A 23,372-nucleotide genomic window follows, 5' to 3' on the forward strand; every position below is an offset into this window, starting at 1 on the left:
TAACCACTTTCTTAATGTACATCTTCTCACACGGGATAAAAAGTACATCCCTACTCTATGTTCATTACCCAATATATTATTCAATATAACATATAATAATAATAATAAAATTTAATAATGTGATAATAATAAACATTTAATCATGTTATAAAATTGTCTACGTATTAGTAATACAAGAAACATGTGTATTCTTAACAAAGCTAATGTACAAGTAACATATGTGTTTTAACTATGCAAATACACGAATAACATGTATGTTCTTAGCAATGCGAATGTATGAATAACATATATATTTTTAACCATTAAAATGCATAGGGTCACATGTTTGTTTTTAACAATACGAATGCACGGGTAACACATGTGCTTTTAACGATGAGAATGTACGAGTAACATGTATTGTTAACCATGTGAATACACATGTAATATGTATTCTTAATCATGCAACAAAAGAATACCGCCCCGTACAAATACACGAGTAACTTGCTAGTTAGCTCATAAAAACTTGGTTAATAATTATTAAAAACTTATCACTTATCATTCATAATCAATCATCTCAAATAATAATGTCAAACATATTAAATTAAATTATTTTTAATGTTAATCCAAATAATAAGAGGCTTGACTCCCTTTAACCAAAACCTCATATTTGAGTACAATGAATGAAAAATAGGTGCTGGTAGAATTTTATCTTCTTAAGTGGATATCTTTACATAATAATGATCATCTATTTTAAAATAAGTATATTTTTATATTCTGGACCAATCAACTTCATTTAAATAATATAAAAATATTAATTTGTGATTTTATAATTTTTATTTTTAATTTAGCGATACTTTCTTATTGGACTGCCATAGAAATTGGGGCGAGTAATCTATGTTCCTCTTCACAACCTAACTTAAATGTGTGAGGATCTAACGCACTTCAAAATATAAAGAATCTTAGATAATAAAGTATGAATTCTATGTGTACATTTTCTTAATACAAACAAAATCTTCTCTCCTTGTTTGTTTTTGTGAAATATAAAAAACATAAACTCCCTAAAATCAGAAAACATGATAATCTGATAACAGACAAGAATCTGGCCTATGTTAAGCTTGATAATTATACATAGAGGCATATAGTTATCAAGTCACGTTCGGTTATTACTAGTGTAGATATTTATATAAATAAATACATCATTCATCATTCATTTATATTACTTTTTAAAAAGTTGATAGACTGTCAGTATATAAAATTCTTACACTGTCAATATATATATTTTTTTCTCAGAGAACTTCATTACCAAATCCATTAATGTTAATTTGATCATTACAAAGGCATCCAACCACAGACATATGTGATCACATGTACAACCATATTTTCCTAGGAGATAATTCTGAATCATTAGCCCTCTACGACCTTATGATAGCAATGATCTAAATTATGTCATTGATAACCAATCACATCAGTGATGTATACAAGCAATGAAAGGCCAATCTATGAAGGCCACATAAGCATGAAAATGCCCATTTTGTAAGTTTAAAAAAATTGAAAGGGGTAGGTGGAAGAATACTATTGGACCTTCTTTGAATATAGTGGTAACCATGGTTGGCTCTTCAATTAACTTAGTTAATGACATTTAAAAGTTTGGACAACATTAAGGACTAGCCATCATATCTTTATCAATGGTTTCACATGTGAATACTCAGTACACTCCAAAAAAATAACACCAAAAGAAATGGTTAGTGCCCCTTTTGTTTTCTAATCTAATTTCATACATTAAATTCATATGATTATGACCTTAGACCCTATTATACCTTCTTCCTTGCTTTTATAGTTTACAACCCAACATATTTTGCTTAAGTTTTCTAACCTCCACATTAGCCTTATTCCTTTTGAATTTCTCCTAAAAGGGTAAGAAGAGTTGAGAAGTAAAAAGGGTAGAGATTAATAGAGAAAGATCACTAATAATATATGTATTTATGGATGATACATATGATGAAGATTGTGATTACTTGTTCAAGGTTGTTCTTATTGGAGATTCTGGAGTTGGTAAATCAAATTTGCTATCAAGGTTTGCAAAAGATGAATTTCGTTTGGATTCTAAGCCAACCATAGGAGTGGAATTTGCTTATAGGAACATCAAGGTTGGTGATAAACTCATCAAAGCTCAGATATGGGACACTGCTGGCCAAGAAAGGTAACTCACTCTAACTCATTATTCTTCTTTGTACCTATTTCATCACTTCCAATGAATTGAATGAGTGTATGTTTTGTCTTAGAGATATAACTATAAAAATTATTTAGGATTATTTACATTGTTACTTGCATTACTAGAATATGTAAGTTACATTGTATTGTATAGCATTGGATAATTTCATTATCACTAGTATTATTTTGAGTTTTTTACATTCAATCAAATCCATCTAGAATGTTCAACGTTTTCTTTGTTGTTTCTTATCTTTGAGCTCTGGCATGTGTTTGGAACCACCATTTGATATAACTTTTATTTGCTTACTTTTTTATTTGTCCCTTTTGTTAGTTTCTGGTCCTTTATTTTTATTTTTTTGTTTAATGTTATTGTTTTAATGGTGAACAAAGTTTAGGTGTTGTCTTTTTTCTTGTCTTATCATGTGTTTTGTTTCTTGTATAGTGTCTTCATTTTCTTGTGTCAATGGAAGGTGAAGGCTTTTCATCTGGGTTTAAACTTTAATTTCAATTTAAAAGTTGGTGCCCACTGAATTTGCTTAAGGTAGAAGATAGATGAATTCAGCTCAATTGACTTACTTATTATTAGACTTCTTACTTCGGTTTTTCTTTTTCTTCCCTTATTTACTTCTCCACAAACATCATGTTCCACTTTTGTTTTAGTCCTGCAAATAAGCTAGCCAAGTTCCAAGGTTTGTTAATGTTTTGAGTTAAACTAATGAAAAACAGATGGGCTTTTCTTTGTTACAATATTGAATCAAATTTTCATGCATATTACTCATAGTATGAACCTATTACTTCCCCTTTAGAGTGTAAACCTGTAGGAACATACCACCTAGCCTCCAATATTGTTAGGAACACTAAGAACCCTGGATACACAAACACAAGATCTTCATAAGCTTGTATCTTCTTCATATGTTTTATTATCACATTATTATACTTGATATTACATCTTAACTAAAAATTATAAGATATTTTGTCTAATCTCTATGTATCATCACTTATATGCACTTTAACTTATTTATTCTTTTCCGATATAAGTTTTTTTATCCATATTCATAATTGAAACCCCAACAACAAATAATAAGAGTTTCTATATGGATCCTCTCTTCCATTTTATTTTCCTAAGAAATTATGCAATCTCACCCATTTATTTCTTTTATATTTATATTGCCCTTATACTTATATCGCTTACAAGTTATTGGAGTGTAGCATAAATTAAATCACCTACAAGTTATATCACTTGTAGCATATATAAATTAATAAAAGGAGAGTTTAGCTTAAATTTCTTACTAAAGAATGGCTAGATGCTTTTATTGGAACTTCACCGTAATTTTCTCCTTTTATATGGATGCTTCATCTAACATTTTTTAATGTCATGTACACTCATTAAAGGTGCTTTTTCTTTGCCATTCCATAAAAGTAATTTCATTATTTTTTTAGTGTAATATCTATGCATTGTCAATGTAAAAATTTATATACAGACAGTATATTATCTATCATTCATTTATATTACCTATATTTAAAAGTCAATAATAATCAAATATGAATGATAGATGATACAACGATAATATAAGAATCAGTGCACACATCTCCGGTGTCTTATTTTTTTCCTTTAGGTGCATGCGCACAACCTGCTATTCCTTTTAGTTTTTCCTTTCTATAGAGTTTTCTTTTCTTTATATTTTCATCACGAGAAAAGCAGAAAATCCTCTCTATAGATGAAAATTTCTAGTTTATATGAGATTTCTAGCTGAGTTGATTAATGAATATGCTACTTTACCAATATTATTAATGATGGGAATGAAAAATAAGTGGGTTCAAAGAGTAAGGATCACACTTTAGTTGGGCAAGTGTAGAAATCAAGTTTTCTTTTTTCCATAATGCAATGAAGTCTTAAATAACGTAACTATTGGGCAATGTGGGTCCAGGACATGGAATTGTTCATCTTATGTTATAGAAAGAAAAGATGGAAGTGATTGAGAAGTAGAACAGAAAAGCAAGTTGGATATCAATTAGTCAGGTGAAGAAATACATCAGGATGGTGAAAAATTTGCTCACCAACTACAAAGTTTATTCTCTCATTCTAAGAGTAAAATGTCATGGTATTAAGGGAATATTAGCTTAAATTGAAATCTTAAAATGCAATGAAGGAATCTTCGGTATTGGGTTATAAGGAAAATTGAAAATTATAATTTTTATTAAAAAATAAATTGAAATTAGAATTTTTGTCATATATTATAATATGTTAGAATTCAAGGAAGGAATTCATCATCCCATCACTCAAACCAAAGAAAATGACACCAAAGAAAAGTTGGAATGATGCCTTAAAACTGTTTCGGCTTATATTAATCTTATGGGCCTGCTTTAATTTTATATAGACCCATTTCATTAGTTTTTCTTTTAGGCATGTTAGTTTGGAGATGGTTGTTATGTTAGTTAGTTACTCCAACTAACTTAAGTTCCTATAAATAGTTTGTAAATTCATTATTCATTTCATTCAATAAGAAGTATTATTTATCATTAATTTGTCCTCAACATTTCTTCTCTTTTGCATTCTTAATAATCAAGCAAGATGAGATACCATGTTTAACATGGTATTAGAGCTTAACTCTGGGTAATATCTTTTGCTTTTCCCAATCTTGCTTTCGTTGCAATATTTCTTCTTCTTTTACTTGCCTTGTTTCTATTTTTGTGTTCATCCTTTTGAATCATTACCAAGATTTGTCACACAATGGAAAACCGAGTAATCCAACTTGTCAATCCCCTCCAAGATCCATCTTCACCTTTCTTTATGAACCATAATGAGAACCCTGGAGCCATCATTGTTTATAAAACCCTCAATGGTGACAACTATCATTCTTGGTCCTGCACCATGGCTATGTCCCTGAAATCAAAGGATAGGCTTCAATTCATAAACGATTCCCTTCTTAAACCCTCCATTGATGATCCAAGCTTCATCTACTGGGACAGGTGAAACACCCTAGTTGTCTCTTGGTTAATACAATACATTGATGCTTCAATTGCCTAAAGCATCTTGTGGATGAAGACAGCCTTGGAAATATGTGAAGACCTGCATGAGATATACTACCAAGGGGATGTTTTCCGAATTTCAGAACTTCTTGTACACATATACACTTATAGAAAATGTAATCTTAACATAGGAGCCTATTATAATCATATAAATGACCTATGGGAGGAATTGGATAATTTTAGACCAATTCCTTCATGTACATGTATACACAAATGTACATGCACTTTAGTTCCCACAATTAAGGGATATAGGGAAAACGATTATGTTCTATGTTTCCTTATGGGACTCAATGATCAATATGAGGGGGTAAGATCCCAAATTATATTGATGGGTCTTCTACCCTCTATCAATAAGACCTTTGATATCCTAATACAACAAGAAAGGCACATTAACTAACATTATAGTGAGCCTAAGGTCCTCATGAACACTGCTGAGAATGGATATAACAACAATGAATTTGGAACAAATTTTAAAACTAACAGAGGGAGAAGCATGGGAAGAATGTACTAAAATCAAGCAGGAAGAAGCTCAGGAAGGAATCAAGGTGGACGAAGCACCAAGATATGCGCTTATTGCAACAAATCAGGGCATACAATTGACCAATGTTTCAAGAAACATGGCTTCCCACTACCTGAAAATTTCAAGAATTATAATGTCAACAATCTCACTACCTTTGAAAGAGAATCATGTAATGGTGACAACCAAATTGAAATAAGAGAGAAGCCTAACTTCAACAAGAGTGACGCACAAGCTTCTAGAGTCAATATCACTCCTCAACAATACCAAACAATTCTGTCCATATTACAACAACCAACATCAAGGACTGTTCATAATGCAAATCAGGTCATCACACAATCTGTTGGATCAAATGATAAAGGTAACAAGTATTCATTGAGTTTTTGTTTTAGAGCCTTTGATTGGTATCTTGATACATGAGCAACTGATCACATGTATCACACAATCTCACAATTCCAAACATACAAGAAAATGAATCATGTCTCTCTAACTCTTCCTAATGGTAATCAAGTGTCTGCCAAAATTTCAGGAAGTGTCACTTTTTCTCCCAACTTATAGTTGAATGATGTCTTATACATACCTTGTTTTAACTTCAATCTGATTTCCATCTCAAAGCTACTCACTCTATCTCTTGTCAGCTAACTTTTTCCAATCTGATTTCCATCTCCTTTATTTGTTTCTAGTACATCTGGTCATAAGTATTTTTTGACCATAGTGGATGATAAGTCAAGATTTACTTGGTTGTATTTCTTGAAGCTTAAGTCAGAAGTTCATGGCTTGATTATAAATTTTAGTTCACTTGTTCTTACTCAGTTTGGGTTAAGAATAAAGTGCATAAGAAGTGACAGTGGGAAAGATTTTTCCCTTAGCCAATTTATGTTGAACAAGGAATCCAACTCCAAACTAGTTGTGTTGAAACACCCCAACAAAATGGGGTAGTTGAAATAAAATACCAACACATACTAGGTGTTGCTAGATTTTAGTTTTCCAATCCAACCTACCTCACTGTTTTTGAAACTTTGCCATGACCCATGTTGTGCACTTAATCAATAGGCAACCTAGCAATCACCTTTCTAGTGATAGTCATTTTAAGGTTTTATATGGCATACTACCTAATCTCTTTCACCTAAAGGCCTTTCTTTGCCTTTGTTATGCTGCTACTATTACTTCACAAAGAAGAAAACTTGATCATAGGTCCAAGGAGGGTGTGTTTCTTGGACTGAAAAGGAAAGTAAAGGGATATGTGATACTTGACACCAACATACATGATATTATTATATCTAGAAACACTATATTTTATGGACATATTTTTCCCCTTCCATGGGTTAGTGCACACTATGAGAAACCTTAGTCTAATATTACTTATTGGAAGTACCACGAACTGGACTTATAATGATATAAATAATGGGCCTAATACTCAAACATATAATGATGCATCAGCCTCATCTGATACCACAATAAGAGACCATAATATGGTCATCCCTCAGTCCACTACCCCTACTGATAGCAATGTGGCCATCATTGAGATATAAGTTGAGACTGATGTTCAGACTCATACCCCTAGAAGATCACTTAGGACCAAACACAAACCTTAATATTTACACATTATCATTGTGCTTTGACCACCTCTGCATCCTATTCAGCTTCACCAAAATCTCAAAGGTAAGACATCCAATATCGAAGAGTTTATCCTATAATCAATTGTCTAGTGCTCACAAACATTTCTCTCTTAGCATATCTTCTAATGTTGAACCAGATAGCTATGATGAAGCCATCAGACATGTTTGCTGGAAGAAAGCTATTCAAAATGAGTGCGATACTCTTAATGCCACTAACACTTAGATTTTGACCAATCTCTCTAGCACCAAGAAGGCAATAGGATGTAAGTGGGTCTTTAAGCTCAAGTATAAATCGGATGGGTCTATAGAAAGTCATAAGGCAAAACTTGTTACCAAAGACTTTTCTCAAACAGAAGGCCTTGATTATATGGAGACCTTTAGCCTAGTTATTAAAATGACCACTATTAGAGTCATCCTAGCCTTAGCTACAGCCAATAATTGGCATCTCCACCAATTGAATGTTAATACAATATCCCTTCATGGTGACCTTAAGGAGAATGTGTATATGAAAATCCATCCAGGACTGGTTTGTAAACTCCAAAAAATCCCTATATGGACTAAAACAATCTAAAAGGCAATGACATGAAAACCTGACCAACATCCTTCTCCAAATAGGTTATCAGAAATCCTCTACTGACTATTCACTTTTTACTAAATCTACCTCTTCTTCATTTACTGATGTTTTAATATATGTAGATGACCTTGTTTTAGTAGGAAATAGCATGAGTGAAATTAATACCTCTTCTTGGACATTTAAGATACTTCCTAGGCATTGAAATAGCAAGATCTAGGAAAGGTATTCTATTCTATCAAAGAAAATATGCCTTTGATCTCTTGGAATAAACTGGAATGCTTGCTTCAAAATCATGTTCTACTCCAACGAAATATGCAAAACATAAAATTAGCCTTGAGTCGGGAACACCACTCACCAATCCTAACATCAATAGAAGACTTATGGGTAAGCTCCTATACCTAACTCATACTAGACCTGATATCAGTTTTTCAATTGTACACTTGAGTTAGTTTTTATCCAAACCTACCGACAAACACTTCAAGGGGGCCAAGAGAATTTTAAGATACATTAGGGGCTCCATCAGTGTTGGTATTTTCTTCCATGTAACTTCTGATTTCAAGATAAAGGACATACAGATTCAGATTGGGAAGCATGTCCTAACTCTAGAAAATATGTTTCTGCATACTGTTTTATCTAGGAAATTCTCTCTTCTCATGGAAAAGCAACAAGCAACAAGTTGTTGCAAGCAGAGTATAGAGCAATGGCTCTAGGTTCTTGTGAGGCCCAATGACTACTTTATCTGTTGCAAGACTTGCACATTGCTCATCCTCTACCAATCATATCCTACTATGACAATCAATCAATCATTCATATAGCTGCAAACCCTATATTTCATGAAAGAATAAAGCATATAGAAGTTGATTGTCATTCAGTCAAAGAAAAGGTTCAAGCTAGCTTGTTGCATTTGCTTTCCATTCCTACTAGTTCACAAATAGTAAACCTACTAACCAAAGCCCTTTCTCCTTGCATGTTCCACCATTTACTCTCCAAAGAAAATGATACTAAAAGAAAAGATGGAATGATGCCTTAAAACTGTTTCTGCTTATAGTAGTCTTATGGGCATGCTTTAATTTTATATAGGCACGTCTCATTAGTTTCCCTTTTAGGCATGTTAGTTTGGAGTTGGTTGTTATGTTAGTTACTCCATCTAACATAAATTCCTATAAATAGTTTGTAAATCCATTATTCAATTCATTCAATAAGAAGTATTATTCATCAATGATTTGTCTTCAACATTCCTTCTCTTTTGCATTATGAATAATCAAGCAATATGAGATACCATGTCTAACATAATATCAATATGGTAGTGGACTACTGGAGATGATCCAAATTCATGGAGTTAGAGTCTTAAGTTCGTAATATTTAGATTTCAGACCACTTCCTAATAATAAGATTGAATGATGATCCTTTCAAGGTCAAGTAATGAGTATCTCCAGTACTAGATGAAGATTGTGATGTGTCCTAAAAATATATATTAATACTCCAGATTTAAATTAATTTTAAATAAAATAATGTCAAAATTTGTCATAATTTCATATTCCAATATTGGACTCTCATGAAGAGAATCTCATCCCAATAAGACTATTAACATGTGTCAAGACCCTACCAAGTTTGCTTACCACATCACTTTGGTGGTATTTCATACAAAATTTAGTTTCAGTAATAAAGTGTAAGGTATGAAGTTAAAGCCAAAATAATATTAATGTAACCTAAGAAAGAGGGAAATATGGTATCAAGTGAAACATAGATATTTCTCTTACTTTATAATAAGAGGAGTAAAGGTAAACTATGCCTTTGGCCAAATAGGGCTAATGTTAATTTAGTGAAAGTGACATCAAAATTGTAGTTATTTTCACAAATTTTGAAATTGAGGGATTAAAATGATGCTAACTTTCTCTGATAAATGGACTGAATTGATATTTTATGTTTTTTTTATTATTAAGAGGTTAAATGGGTATTTGTATGATTGAGACTTGAAAGACTAAAATAATGTCAATAATCATTAAGGAACCAAAGGGATGTTAACTTTATGACCCATGGATTAAAAATAGTAGTTTATTCTAGTTAACAATGTACCAATTCAGTTATTTCAAACATTAAGTTCACAATTTTTTTTTGTAATCCCATATATTCCTATTATTTTAGAGTGAGTTATTTATGCATTATCAATATAAAGATTTATACACACTCAATATATCTTCTATTATTTATTTATATTACTTTTTAAAAAATAAATAAATAATTAAACATGAATAATAGATAATACAATCACAATATATAAAAATCATAAATGGTAAGGGCATCCATTTTTTCATCTTATTTATATATTCTTTCTATGAAAGGTGGATATAATATATTTTTTGACAGATTTAGAGCTATCACAAGCTCATACTACCGAGGAGCCATGGGGGCATTATTAGTATATGATATAACAAGAAGATCAAGTTATGAAAATGTAAGTAAATGGTTATTGGAGTTAAGAGAATTTGGAGGACAAGACATGGTGGTTATTCTAGTTGGAAACAAATCTGATCTTGTTCAAACAAGAGAAGTTGAGAAAGAAGAAGGAAAAGGGTATGCTGAAACAGAAGGGTTATGTTTCATGGAAACATCTGCTTTGAAGAATCTGAATGTTGAGGAAGTGTTCTTAGAAATGATCACAAAGATCTATGATATCACAAGGCAAAGAGGTTTAGAAGCTAAAATGGATGAGAAACCAATTAATATTTTGAGTGGGAAGGAGATTCATATAGTTGCTGATGAAGTTACCACTACTAAAAATGCTACTTGCTGTTGAACATGAGAGCTAAATTTCCTAAGGGAATTACATGAGTGGTTGATTCTTCCTATTTTTTCAACTCTTCTTTCCACTTTTTTTGTTGCTCTTATTGGGTTTTCTTTACAACATGATGAGGATGGATTTTTTCCATACAATACAAGTGATGCTTTGATGGTACATTATAAGATATTTGTTTTTTTTAAGATATACAACTATTTTTTGATACTACCAAGGGTATCCATTTAATAAAAAACTATGACACTCCCAAGAATCGAACCCTTGGCATACATCTATTTAACATAGCATCTTATTTTTTATTTCAATGCACTTGTTTGTTGTAAACATGAGTTATTTAAGTTGGATTACATGATTGTTATAAGTTGGCTACAAATAGAGCTTGAGTGTTTTGTTCTTAACCAGACCCAAAAACTCATGCCCAAATATTCTGAAGGAAACTTGAAGACACATTTTAGTCATGTACAACCAAAGCCCATCACTTTATTAAAAAAGGAGGAAAAAGTCATGCTTCTAAAAGTGTTTAGAACAAAGACCTTGTATTTGCCTCATGTTGAGAAATCTCAAGGCGAGTCTTAACTTGTTCAGAGATAACACCAAATGCAAGAAAACCAAACCATGCAAGACCAGCTCCTAGTCCAAACCTTTTGGTCAAGGAAGTAGCTATCCAATCTGTGGAATCAACCTTAGTTGAATAAGTGTCAGGTTTTATGGGCTTTTTTTTTTTGCCATAATTTTAGGACAAAAAGTTTAGTTTAGGTACATTATGATGGCAAAAAAAACATCTTACAAGGTGCAATGAGGGGCAGTAGCCCCCACCTTATATATCCATCATTGTGAGGACATGTATGTGTAGGTTCCATATTAATCTTTTGTTGCATCTCTCACAATTGATATACACGAAAAACAATGGGTGCAACATATAAATTATGAGTTTATGATAGTTGATTCTCTATCTTTCTAGTATAAACATGAAATTCTACGATAAGATAGGATAAAAAGTAAATGTATTTGAAAAAAAGTTATAGTAACTTTTATTGTAAAAAAGATGGTAGAATCACACCTTAGTTGATTTAAACATATAAATAGTTGACCATTAGAAGTCTCGTAGGAAGAGTAGATCAAATAAAACTAGTTCAATTATATATAAAGAAGGAGACCAACAAAATTATAAGCAAAATAATTAAGAAAAAAGCTTAGATATTAATAATTTGTTAATGAATATAATTTATGATTGAGCTTTAGGTAATCGTGGACAAAACTGGCACCCATGTTTTTCAATTTGGTGGTTGTACAAGCATCATTACTTCACATGATCACAAGATATAAGAATAGAATTGCCAAACAGCATAAGCTAGAAGCAAGGTACCCGAATAGCTGAGAATAAAATAGTATCTTCCCAATGTGACATAGGTAGAGCATTTCCCATAACAATGCAAATGGGCTCACAATTTAATACAATTTCCCAATTTACATGGTTATTGAATTACAACACCAAACAATCCTCACTATTGATTAATCCTTTCTTCCTGTTCAAGTTAAAGCTGTTATGAACATCAAAATTTAGAAATTAATTACAACATTTTCCAAAGAATTTTGTACAAACAAATGTCACAACCTGATAATGGCTGCACTGAATATAGTAGAGGAGAAAAAAGAAACAAACAGAAACAGAAGAACAGAAAAAAAGAAAGGAAAAGGTGGAGTGAAAAGAATCACAACCTTTGCTAAGAATGGTCTTTGAACCAATCACCATTTCTCATCCCAAATGGCATATATACTCTAAAACTTGCTCTGACATTTTTAGCAGAGAAAATGAAAAAGATTTTGTTAGCTGCACAATTGTCTCCTATCAAATGGCATCTTCAGCAGCTCGCAATGACTGAGAACTTGGTCTAGGCACTTGAGAACTAGTAATTGGCTTCTGCAATGGCTTCAGAGCAGCCATGATTTCAGCAAATGTTGGTCTCAACTTTGGATCTCTATAGTACAAGAAAGTAACATGTTTAGTCATACATCTTATTACAAATAAGAACCAAACTTTAGCCCCACTAGGTGGGGTCGACTGTTCATTGGCATGCCGAGTGGGACATCTTATTGTAGCAAGAAAATCTTTCAAAAGCATATAGTTATTACATGAACTAACTAAAAGAAATACATTACCACAAACTAACATATCCACACCACAACCATAAAAGCTTGTTTATACCCTTTAAAAGATCATATTAATATGTTCTGCATCACAACATCTATTTGTTATGAAACATTTGAATCATATTATATGTCTAATTGTTTCATAGGTCACTAAATTTAAATATCTAGAGTCAATCATACAACGTGATGAGAAAATTGATGTAAACCATAAGACTCAAGCGGGGATGAAGCGACAAAGTGCTTCACATGCCATACATGATAGAAAGGTGTTGGTCAAGCTTAAGGGAAGTTTTAACGTACAACTATAAGACCCGCATTGTTATATGAGACTGAATGTTGAGAGGTAAAATTTCCACAAGAGAGTAAAGTCCATGTAGATAGATGAGAATGTTGCATTGGATGAGTAGGCACACTAAAGAAAGTTGGAGTAACTCCTATTGTAGAAAAGTGGTAGAATCATGCCTTAGGTGGTTTGGACATGTGTGGAGGAGACCATTAGAAGCCCCAACAAGAAGAATAGATCAAATGGAGGTTAATCCAATTTTTAAAGGAAAGCTAAGAAAAACCACGGAAGAAATGATTAGGAATTTTGAGACCAATGTTTTTCCAATGAAAATGATAAGCATTATGGCGTCATTTGATTAAGTAGTCAGCCTCACCTAGTGGGATTAAGACTTGATTGTTATTATTTCAGCACCTCAGTGGTAATTATGAACAACCCAAACAAAATGAAAAGAAAATTTTCTCAAACTGTGGTAACAAAAGCAATATTTTATCTTCTTCAACAAAGAAATATAACATATTCAAGTCACAGTTAAGAATGGAGGGATAAAACGAATAAAAATACTCCACTCACGTCTGCCAGCATTGCCTGATAATATCTGCAACAGCCGGGTCTATATCATCTGGAATGTCAAGACGGCGATGTTGGAAACCCACTGCACCAACAACTTGCATTGGATTCATTCCTCCCCAGGGTTGCTGCAAAGTACAGAGCTCCCATAATATGACCCCGTAGCTATAAACGTCGCACCTACAAAATGAATCACAACTTATTATATTCATCATAAAAGTGGTCTACTAACAAGGTATTGGTCTAGTGGTATAACGCTTCACTGGATCCCCAGATAGGCTAAAAGGTCAAATATTTAATTCCTATGAGCGACACTTATTGGGAGGGCAGTCACATACCCCGAAAGGGATTAGTTCCTTATCCATGGGGTGAGAAGATACCCTTCGTTATACAAAAAATATATTATAAAAGTGGTTTCGAAAGTGGCAAAAAACCAATGAGCAGATAGGTTTGAGATAGGGGAGCCTCAGAAAATTAGTACACATGAAAAGAAGGGGAATGTTAAGTAAAGGAAAAGCAAAAAGAAGGTTTTTTACAACATAGCTTACTTTTCATCTGAAAGTTCATTTCTCAGCACTTCTGGAGCCATCCACTCAGCCTGAAACATATTAAACATATTGAAGTAACTAATATATTAAGTTGCAGTGAGTTTGAAGTTTTCTTTCATAAATGCAGACAACAGAATGGTAATACAAGAAAATGAATGTCATAAACAATGCCAAAATTAGAAGATGAAGGAATAAATAAATTAAAAGCAATGGATTTTAGACAGCAGTTGGACTAAGGAAATAAAATTATGATAGCTTACTGTTCCTGCAGTTGATCTTGAAGAAAGAAATGTACTATTCTTCATTCGCGACAAGCCAAAATCACAAACCTATTATTCAACAAACAAAAAGATATCTTACTGCTTCAACAAATAGCATTCAGCATGTTACCAAGGAATGTTAATCGTAAGATTCATTTGGCACCTTTACAACCCAGTTTTTGTCAACAAGAAGATTCGGGGACTTCAAATCACGATGCACTATCATTGGAGTGCAGTTGTGCAAATAGTTCATTCCTCGAGCCTGAATAGTCAGAAGAGACAGGTTATATCATGTGAGATTCACTGGTTATTATGGCAATAATTTTATGAATGAAGATGCATTGCACTTAAAAGACAAGACCCCCTACAGCATCCAGGGCCATCCTCAATCGCCTTCGAACATCTAATTGATTGCTAGGTCGATGAATTAATCTATACAAACTCCCTCTGCAAAAAATTATCTACATCTCAGTATTTGAAGAATCGAAAAAAGAATGTCCTCCAGAAAGACATTAATCAAATAAAATAAATCTTCATTGACGAGCCTCGAAATCAATAAACTAGTATACAAAATTTCGTTGGGGTTAAATCAATAACATAAGAAATGTGCATTTGCAAATGCATGCCTATAGTTATCTACAACTTTCTGAGTTCACCGCAAGAAATTCATAAATTAGAACATGCAATGGATTGTGCATAATCACAAAATATAAAAAAGAATTAGCAAGTGTTTTTGAGAGTACTGCTATTATTCCCAAAAAATCTTAGTGAATCAGCTGTTATTACTTTCCAATAAACATTTTTTTACTATAAGAAAACATTTTTGGTACATGTCGCATTTTCACTTGTCTTCACAGATGTAACAACTAATTTATCTATTTCAATTTTCACTAGTTACACCGGTAGTGGTAGAAGATATTAACTTCCAAAAAATTGTAAATCTGCAGTCAACAGTTTCTATTAAGCTCAGGAAATTAAGAATTTCAAGTTACCTGGGAAGAAACTCAGTAACAATTGAAAGATTTGGTGGTCGAGTTACAGCTCCCATGAAGAGAACAACATTTGGATGCCTCAGTCTTTTCATTATTTGGACCTACATCATAAATCAAATAAGCACTTCCATAATCTATAAATATTTCACAGCAAGAATTGCTACCCGCGACATGTAACAGGAAAGGGTTCAATTTGATGGTTTTCAAACTTAAATCCTGTAATGTTAGATAAACATGATAATTCGATGATAATTGTCCTAGTATTTTCACTTTAGTTTAGTATCTTGGATGAAAGACTCCCTAGTAATTATCTGAAATAAATGTGGAAGATGACATATCCATTATGTAGGAAGTTCTGATGTAGACAAATATTAGGAGTCATATAATTGTGCCATGTGGCAGATTTAGTTATTTCGATGCAGAAGCGATGTTGTCAGTTTTTAGCAGGCATATATGATGTCAGTAGTTATTAAGAACAGTTATTTTTGGTGCATTATATATTCTGTGATAGTAGTCTGGTTATCTTGTAAGTTTGCACAGAGAATACTCTCTCTAGGAGACCCCTATGGGACAGCAAGTCATTGCTGTATTCTGTATGTATAATAGACTTGTGTTTCTGGGACAGAAACTCTATTGTTGTATTGTGCGTAATTTCCGTGTTTATCAGTAATATTATTCAGATCAAAACTGGTGTTCTATCAGAAAGCCATCTCAAAGACATTTTGAACTTTATTATGTCGTAATCAATGTAGAACCCTACGTGAACAAAATCTAAAAAATAAAATATGTTATCACAATAACCACCAAGTCTTATCCCACCAGGTGAGCTCAGCTACAAGTAAATGGATCGATTGATGCTGTTGGGCTTTAACAAAAAAAATTATACATTAAAATTTCATTCAAACTAAGGTCCTCTTACTGTTCTCTCCTAAAGTTTTCTTAGAAGATCTTCTAACCTTTTAATCGGATTATCTTCCATTTGATCTACCTTTCTCACTAGAGCCACTATAGATTTTCTTATCACATGACCACAGCTAGCTGTATTAGGAACATAAATGTGTAGAAATTCCAAAGGAATAAACTGTGGGAAAGTAGAGGTGGCTTTTACCTCACTTTTGAACTCTTCAAGTGCTTCACCGTAGAAATCTTGATCAAGAAACCTTTTCACAGCAACTTCCTACAAATCAAAGAGCAGAAACATGCTGTAAATATAAAAAATCCATAATATACAAACGTTAAATACTGACAACAATAAGTGAGGGGTGGTCAAGTAAGGTAGCAGTAGATTTGGTAATAACATTGATGATTATTTTGTGCAGGCTAAAATGAATCTAAATGCTGTGAATAATTGAAACATGTTCTGTTAATATAGTTACATTTTATAATTTGTAGCACATGCACATACACAGTTACAGTATTGAAGCATTAATGGTTTACACTTCATTGCAAACAAAAATAAATAAATAAATAAAATAAAAATATGCAAAACATATGCAGGACTATAATTATTACAACTGATTAGGTCCATGGATAATAATAAACTCACAGTTCCGTGCCATTCACCTCGGTACACTTCCCCATATGATCCTGCATGCCAAACATATGCCACAACAGTAGCAATTAAGTCTTTCTATCTTACACCAGATAAAATGTGTGTCTCTACACAATAGCACCATCTAAACCTAAGAATGTAAACGAGTCTTATAGGGCTCAATTGTTATTTATCCACAACCACTTTCTAAAAACAAGTGTTTAGTTAATACCAAGTCCAATACGCTCGCCCATGGTGATTTCCTCCCATGGAACGTCATACTCGGCAACATCATCCAGCGCAGATTCAGATCTTGTGCTGTCATTACCTCCTGATCTATCAGATGTTCTCTCGCCTTCTGAGTTTGCTCCCGAAGCAATATTCTCCCCATCACCACTACCCTTCAGCTCATAACCAGAACCATCCGTATCTCCGTCACTCCGACTGCCCTGCTCATGCTGTTTACTGACAGCAGCAGTAGTTGCCACTACAGCTGCAGCTGTCGCAGTAGCAGCTGCTAGAGGAATCTCGATATTTGATTCAGTGCTTGACTTCTTCACTGCAACTACCATAGAAGATGCCACAACAGCAGCAGCTGCTGCTGCTGCAGCAGCAACTGGTACATTTTCCCCATATTTTGCCTGAGTTGCTGCTTCCTGAGATAGTGCATGTTGTCCAGAGTTTGTCCTTGTATCAGGAGGAATGCCGATTCCTAAACCATCTACAGGCTCAGAAGGCACTGGCTGACTTACAGGACTTGCTTTGGAATGATGTCTGAGGTGAGGCAAAGGAGGCAAAAATAAAGCCTTAGTTTTTTTATGCACACCTCCCTGTTTAAATTCATCTTTTTCTGTAGTTGGTAAACTAGCCTCGGATGAGGAACCTAATTGGTCATGATAAATTTCAGAAAATAAGTTTGCAGGAGCAACAACACCACTTTCAAGTAAAACATCATGAAGTTTTTGAGCTAAGTTTGGGTTCTCCTTTGCAGCATCGATCATATATTGCGAAACATCTTTGACTTTCATTCTACGTACTGCAGGGGAACTGATGCCTTCAGTCCAAGAAGGAGATCTAACATGCATATATGGATAATTAGGTCTGGTAGGAGATTCACTCACTGTGATGTTCTCTTCATTGGGAGTATTTTTTAATTCACTTGACGGTTTCTTTAATTCGTCTTTCCTTGTAGCAGGTTTGCTTACTACAGATTCCTTTTCTGTGTATGCATTATGTTTTGATCTGTTTCCTTTATCCAGTATCCCAAAGTCTGAAGTTTCTTTAGACAAAGTTCCAACTCTGCTGTTGAACGATGCTATATGAGAGGAATCAAAACCAAAAGAAGATTCATCGTACTCGATATGTGATCCAGTTGCATCAGATGGAATAAGTGTTCCAGGATCTGCCATTAGGTCAACAATGTACTCCCTGTAATTCACATAACCACAACTTATAGATGCATAATAGCAAGGCTTTGCATGCAACACCAACTTTAAAAAGTTACAAAGAAGAATGACAGAACATTCAGCTACAGGCAATTTCAAAGAATCCATTGAAAAAATCAACAAAATGCCAAAAGAGGAAAGTCAAACTAAAAGACAAAGACACTAGTAACAAAATAAAGTTTCTGGTTTTTTTTGGTATAAGCAAGGGTATCCCCTCACCCTATGGGTAAGGAACTAATCCCTTTCGGGGTGCGTTACTGCTTCTCCTAACAAGTGTCGCTCCCAGGAATCGAACCCTTAGGATCTAGTGACGCCTTACACCACTAGACCAACGTCTTGTTGGTTATAAAGTTTATGGTTTGGAACAATAGAAGATAGAAAGTAGCATTGGAGTGATTGAGTATCAAAATTTCATTTGTGTTCTACTCAAATTGAGTATTGATGATAGATAATAATTGAGACATGTGTGCATAAAAAAATGTGTATCAGTGGACAGAGGAAAGAGCTAGATGTAAACAAGTAAACCCTCCCTACTTGCCTATGTTGCCAAAATACAACTTTAATAGCAGTTACCTTCCATCATCAATTCTGACAAAGTTCATTGCCACATCATCCGAACCAGTATATTGCAGTCCTTTCACCAACCGGCATGGGATGCCTAAACTATCAGCTAAAACCTACAGTGAATATAGAACAATATAATTTATTACATTAAGCATGGAGTTTCGTAAAAAACACAGCAAAAATCTCATAGCACATGGCACAAAGTTGTCATGATCAGCCATTCTCTTAATTTTCTATCCCTAATTAATGCTACTAGAGGCTTCCATCAACTAATTACTAATGCATGGGAACATTCTTAGTTGAAATGCATACCAGAAAAGAAAATGCTGGGACAAATACCTTAAATAACAATGCACGATGCCGAGCCAATCCAATGGTTAGTGAACCAAGTGGCAAAACCATGCTACCAAGGGTTGCTTTTAAACTGTAACAAAGACTCCGCCATGCTCTAGTCATGCTTGCAGGATCTTCAACAGGTCCACCCATATAGTCAGCCACTAATATTGCAATCTTGTGCACCAAACTACTATCTACGACAACTTCAAAATCTGTTCTCGACTCGTCTGCCAGTTCTAGCGCTTTTTGCTCAAGTTTCAACAAATTGGAATCTCCAGTCCTATTGACCAAGACTGCTTCCCATATGACACCATCTGCGGTTGGTGTTCCTTGCAGATCTACTAAGGAAGGCATTCTTGCAGATGTTGACTCGGTTAAGATCCCATAAAGGTCATAGAAACCATCTGAGATCTTGTCATCATAACCAAGAGCATTGTAATTCTGTGAAGCATGGATAAATCTACCATATGAGATAAGTTAGAAAAGAATATAAATTGGATAAATTAGAGTAAAGCAACCAAGGGGCATATAGTAATAAGTTCATCTCAAGTCAGAACTGTTCAATAAATGTTATCACTTGAGAAGGCTAACAATATTAGAAAAAATGTTTCTGTGAATTTGCTTGAGTGAATCCTAAAACTAGAGGATGGACAGACTTTGAAGAAATCAGTGTGGCAAAGTATACAACTCTAGCCATATCATAAGTTAACAATAATTAACAATATATATGACCAAACAATTGAAAATTAGAAGTTAAATTGTGAAAGCACATATTTGCACTAATTCAAATCTAAATAATTTACATCCATTTTCTAAAAAACATGATATGGGTCAAGTGGTCATTTTATCAAGGCAGTCACGGAATCTTAAAAGGAAGGCCACCCTTGACTGACATACAAAGACCTAAGAAGCTTTTTCTTTTTATGAATTCCTAAGAAGCATATTATGGTATAAGTACTTAAATACAACCTTAACTCCAAAAGAAGTTTGAAATATCTTCATAACAAGATGCTGACAATTTTTTTAATAGAGTAGTGCTATTTACTATGAAAAAATCTACAAATCTGACCACAAACTGATGTGGCTGTACAATAAATGGGGAGAAAAGGGAGACCAGTTGGAGAAAAATGAGGAACAGGAGATAATGGAAGGAATTTACTTCCCAAAATACTCATCACTAAACATTCACAAATCCGCTTTCGTAAAGTTAAGCATTTTCCTATTTTTATAATTCTACCCCACTTAATGTCCAGATAAGTCAAAAATCCAAGTAAACAAAGCATCTCAGCTGAAACTTCAGCATTATTTTCCAATGCGTATGACTGCAGTTCTGGACATTTTAAAACACAAATCACTTATATGAGCAAATGGTGTTTATAGGTATTTCCAACCGAAACGGCATTGCTTAAAATGCTACTATCATATTTAACAACACCGAAATTCTACTAATGATCACACTCTGATATCCATGTCATTTCACAAGGATATGAACATTTAAGGGGAAATAGCCCACATGAGTGAGGTCAAATGCAATATAAAACAGTCCCTGAATGTTTCCTTTCATAATTCCCCCCACACTTCACCAGGCTAAGATCTTTACAGTTAATAGAACTTCATACTTTAGAATATGCAAATTAAGCATCATCACTGCGTCAGAAATTTCTTCAAGAAATTGCGGAAACGGCGCAAATGACACATGATAATTAAACTTATGTCTTCAAATTCCCTCTGTTCTTGTGGCACCATCATATAACAAGTATTTGAAATCAACCTTAAGTAAATGTGACTTACCCAGTATCTGTAGGCCACAACTTCAGCTGGTGTATTATCAGGGTCACAAGATCCTAAACTGATCTGCTTAACAGCTTCAATTTGCACAGCTTCTGGGTCCTCTTTTGCACTCAGCTCCAAAGCCAATTGAATTTGCTGTTCTTCTTCCATTTCAGGATCCCTTGAAGTGCTAGACCCCGAATCACGCCTCACTGGATCAGAAACAATATCCAATCCACCACTGCTCACTGAATCAAATAGCTCCACTCTTTGGGGAGATGGAGGACTAGGACTCTGCCTATTAGAAACTGAATGCAACCAATTCGAAATCTTTTTCGGGGTAGATGAACCATCATTGAACTTGTTTCCCCTTGATGAAGTAGTAGACCCTTGTGCTGCTGTATCTTCTGATTGGTTAGACATGATATGAAGCTTCTTAAGAATATTCTTCATATCTTTTCACTAAGCTATAGTACTGAATGTTAAAGAATTGGAAATATTTCCATCTTTTTCTTACACCAAGCATGAATCCAAGTCTTAGAAACTTATACTAAACCTACCCTTTTTTGGCAAATAGTTACTAACTCCAGAAACCAAAACAATCAAAACCATAGAACATCATAAACAGATTAAAGCAAAAACCTTTATAGTAAACCCTTCTCAATCAAAATGACCCTTATGCTTGAACTGAATTGGAGTAGTCTCTTATATACCAGACAACACTGAAACATACCAAAACAACACGAACATCATTTTTGAACCATACATAACCATTAGAAATCAGGGAAACCAAGATAAGTGAGAACCCATATGGAGAAAGAATGGATCTTTGTGTGAATTGAAGGAAACAGAAGAAGCACAAAAATGGAAGAGAGAATGGAGTATTGAGCAGAACAATAAAGGGTGGCAGCTAAGCAAAGAGGCAGAGGCTAAGACAGGAGATAGTAGCAAGTGGGAAGTGTAGGGACCACAAAGCATGACCCACTTGAGTTTAGGGTCAGAAGGATTTCACACTCCCACAAAAAAACAATGTGAATTTAGTGGTTGGGAACATAAACAACTCGGTTTCTCTTCCTTCTTGTTTCAAGTAACCATTAATGTTACCAAAACACTGCTTAACTTAAGGCAAGGGTATAAATTAACCATTTATGCTCATAGTTTGTAATACCTTTGTCTTATTAACCTATGATTCTCTCTCACACCAAAAAAAAAATCTGTGATTGGTACTACAAATTATTATTTTTTACGGGGTATACTACATGAAGTTATATTAAAAGTATGAGTTTTAGCCCATATTTCACAATAAATGAAATTATAAACTTAGTTTTTTTGTTGAAAAAACAAGCTAAAAATAGAAGCTCCATAATTATAGATTGGTTTATTTTACTCTTCCACCAAATACTATAACTTTTTATATTATCACCATCAAACTTCATAACTCTCATTTTCCTCCATCTCTATTACCACCAAACCCCTTTACTCTCATAACAATTTCCTTTATTTAAACACGTATATGAACACATAAAATAGTTTCAACAAATACTGGTTTTCTTTGATATTTGTGTATTATTTATTTTGTGAATTATGTAATTCAAGTTTAGCGATTTCTATTTATTTGTGTGTTATATTGTTTTTTAATATTGATATTGGTTTTTATATTGTACTTTGTTTTAATATATATTTCTAGAATTTTTTATGCAATATTACAAATTTAAAAGTTTATAGTAAAATATATGAAGGTAAATATTAAAAAAAATTATATTTAAAAAATAGTGTAAAAAGCAATCAAAATAATCATAACATAAACAAATAACCTCATACCATTTTTTGTAATTTACTATATAAAAAACAATATTTCTACCTTACTCAGACAAAACATATTAGTTTATATTCATTTTTTAGCTAAGATACTCGAACATAAACAGATTATAATCTTATAAACTGAAACTAAAAATATAATCTATACCAAACACACACTAATATATATATACACTCAATGTAAAGATTTAAATAATAGATGACACAATAATAATATAAAAAACTCTTACACTTTGCATATATTTTTTCTCAAAACGTATTATTCCTTTTTACATACTTCCTTTAACTCATTTGATTTCATGTTGAAATGGGTATCATATAGTTATAGTGTTTAACTATGTGAATAATGTTTTTCTATAAAGGTTAATGTGATTAAA

At 33.3% G+C, this 23,372-nt stretch overlaps 2 protein-coding genes across 8 annotated transcripts; one reads left to right on the plus strand and one right to left on the minus strand.

The window, feature by feature from the left end:
• On the plus strand, positions 1,674 to 10,914 carry LOC109330716 (ras-related protein RABA6a-like). Its single transcript, XM_019564996.1, has 2 exons — positions 1,674 to 2,179; positions 10,298 to 10,914. Exons 1-2 carry the CDS (start codon positions 1,962 to 1,964, stop codon positions 10,725 to 10,727), a joined length of 648 nt encoding a protein of 215 aa, XP_019420541.1. The 5' UTR covers positions 1,674 to 1,961; the 3' UTR covers positions 10,728 to 10,914.
• LOC109331650 (serine/threonine-protein kinase EDR1-like) lies at positions 12,153 to 22,166 on the minus strand. Of its 7 annotated transcripts, none has more exons than XM_019566286.1 (14): positions 21,984 to 22,157; positions 21,199 to 21,899; positions 19,411 to 19,848; positions 19,081 to 19,184; positions 17,295 to 18,490; positions 17,078 to 17,118; positions 16,640 to 16,708; positions 15,532 to 15,632; positions 14,908 to 14,986; positions 14,703 to 14,801; positions 14,540 to 14,608; positions 14,280 to 14,329; positions 13,735 to 13,911; positions 12,153 to 12,706 (listed from the first exon to the last, which is right to left on the minus strand). In XM_019566286.1, the coding sequence occupies exons 2-14, from the start codon at positions 21,628 to 21,630 to the stop codon at positions 12,577 to 12,579; spliced, it is 2,985 nt and encodes a 994-aa protein (XP_019421831.1). In that variant the 5' UTR covers positions 21,631 to 21,899; positions 21,984 to 22,157; the 3' UTR covers positions 12,153 to 12,576. The 7 variants fall into 7 exon arrangements, with proteins under 7 accessions (XP_019421831.1, XP_019421833.1, XP_019421830.1 ...); XM_019566288.1 differs by having other exon boundaries at positions 17,295 to 17,450; positions 17,484 to 18,490; positions 21,199 to 22,157; XM_019566285.1 differs by having other exon boundaries at positions 21,199 to 22,157.

This window comes from Lupinus angustifolius, chromosome LG17 (assembly GCF_001865875.1).
Source record: "Lupinus angustifolius cultivar Tanjil chromosome LG17, LupAngTanjil_v1.0, whole genome shotgun sequence".
NCBI classification, from domain to species: domain Eukaryota; kingdom Viridiplantae; phylum Streptophyta; class Magnoliopsida; order Fabales; family Fabaceae; genus Lupinus; species Lupinus angustifolius.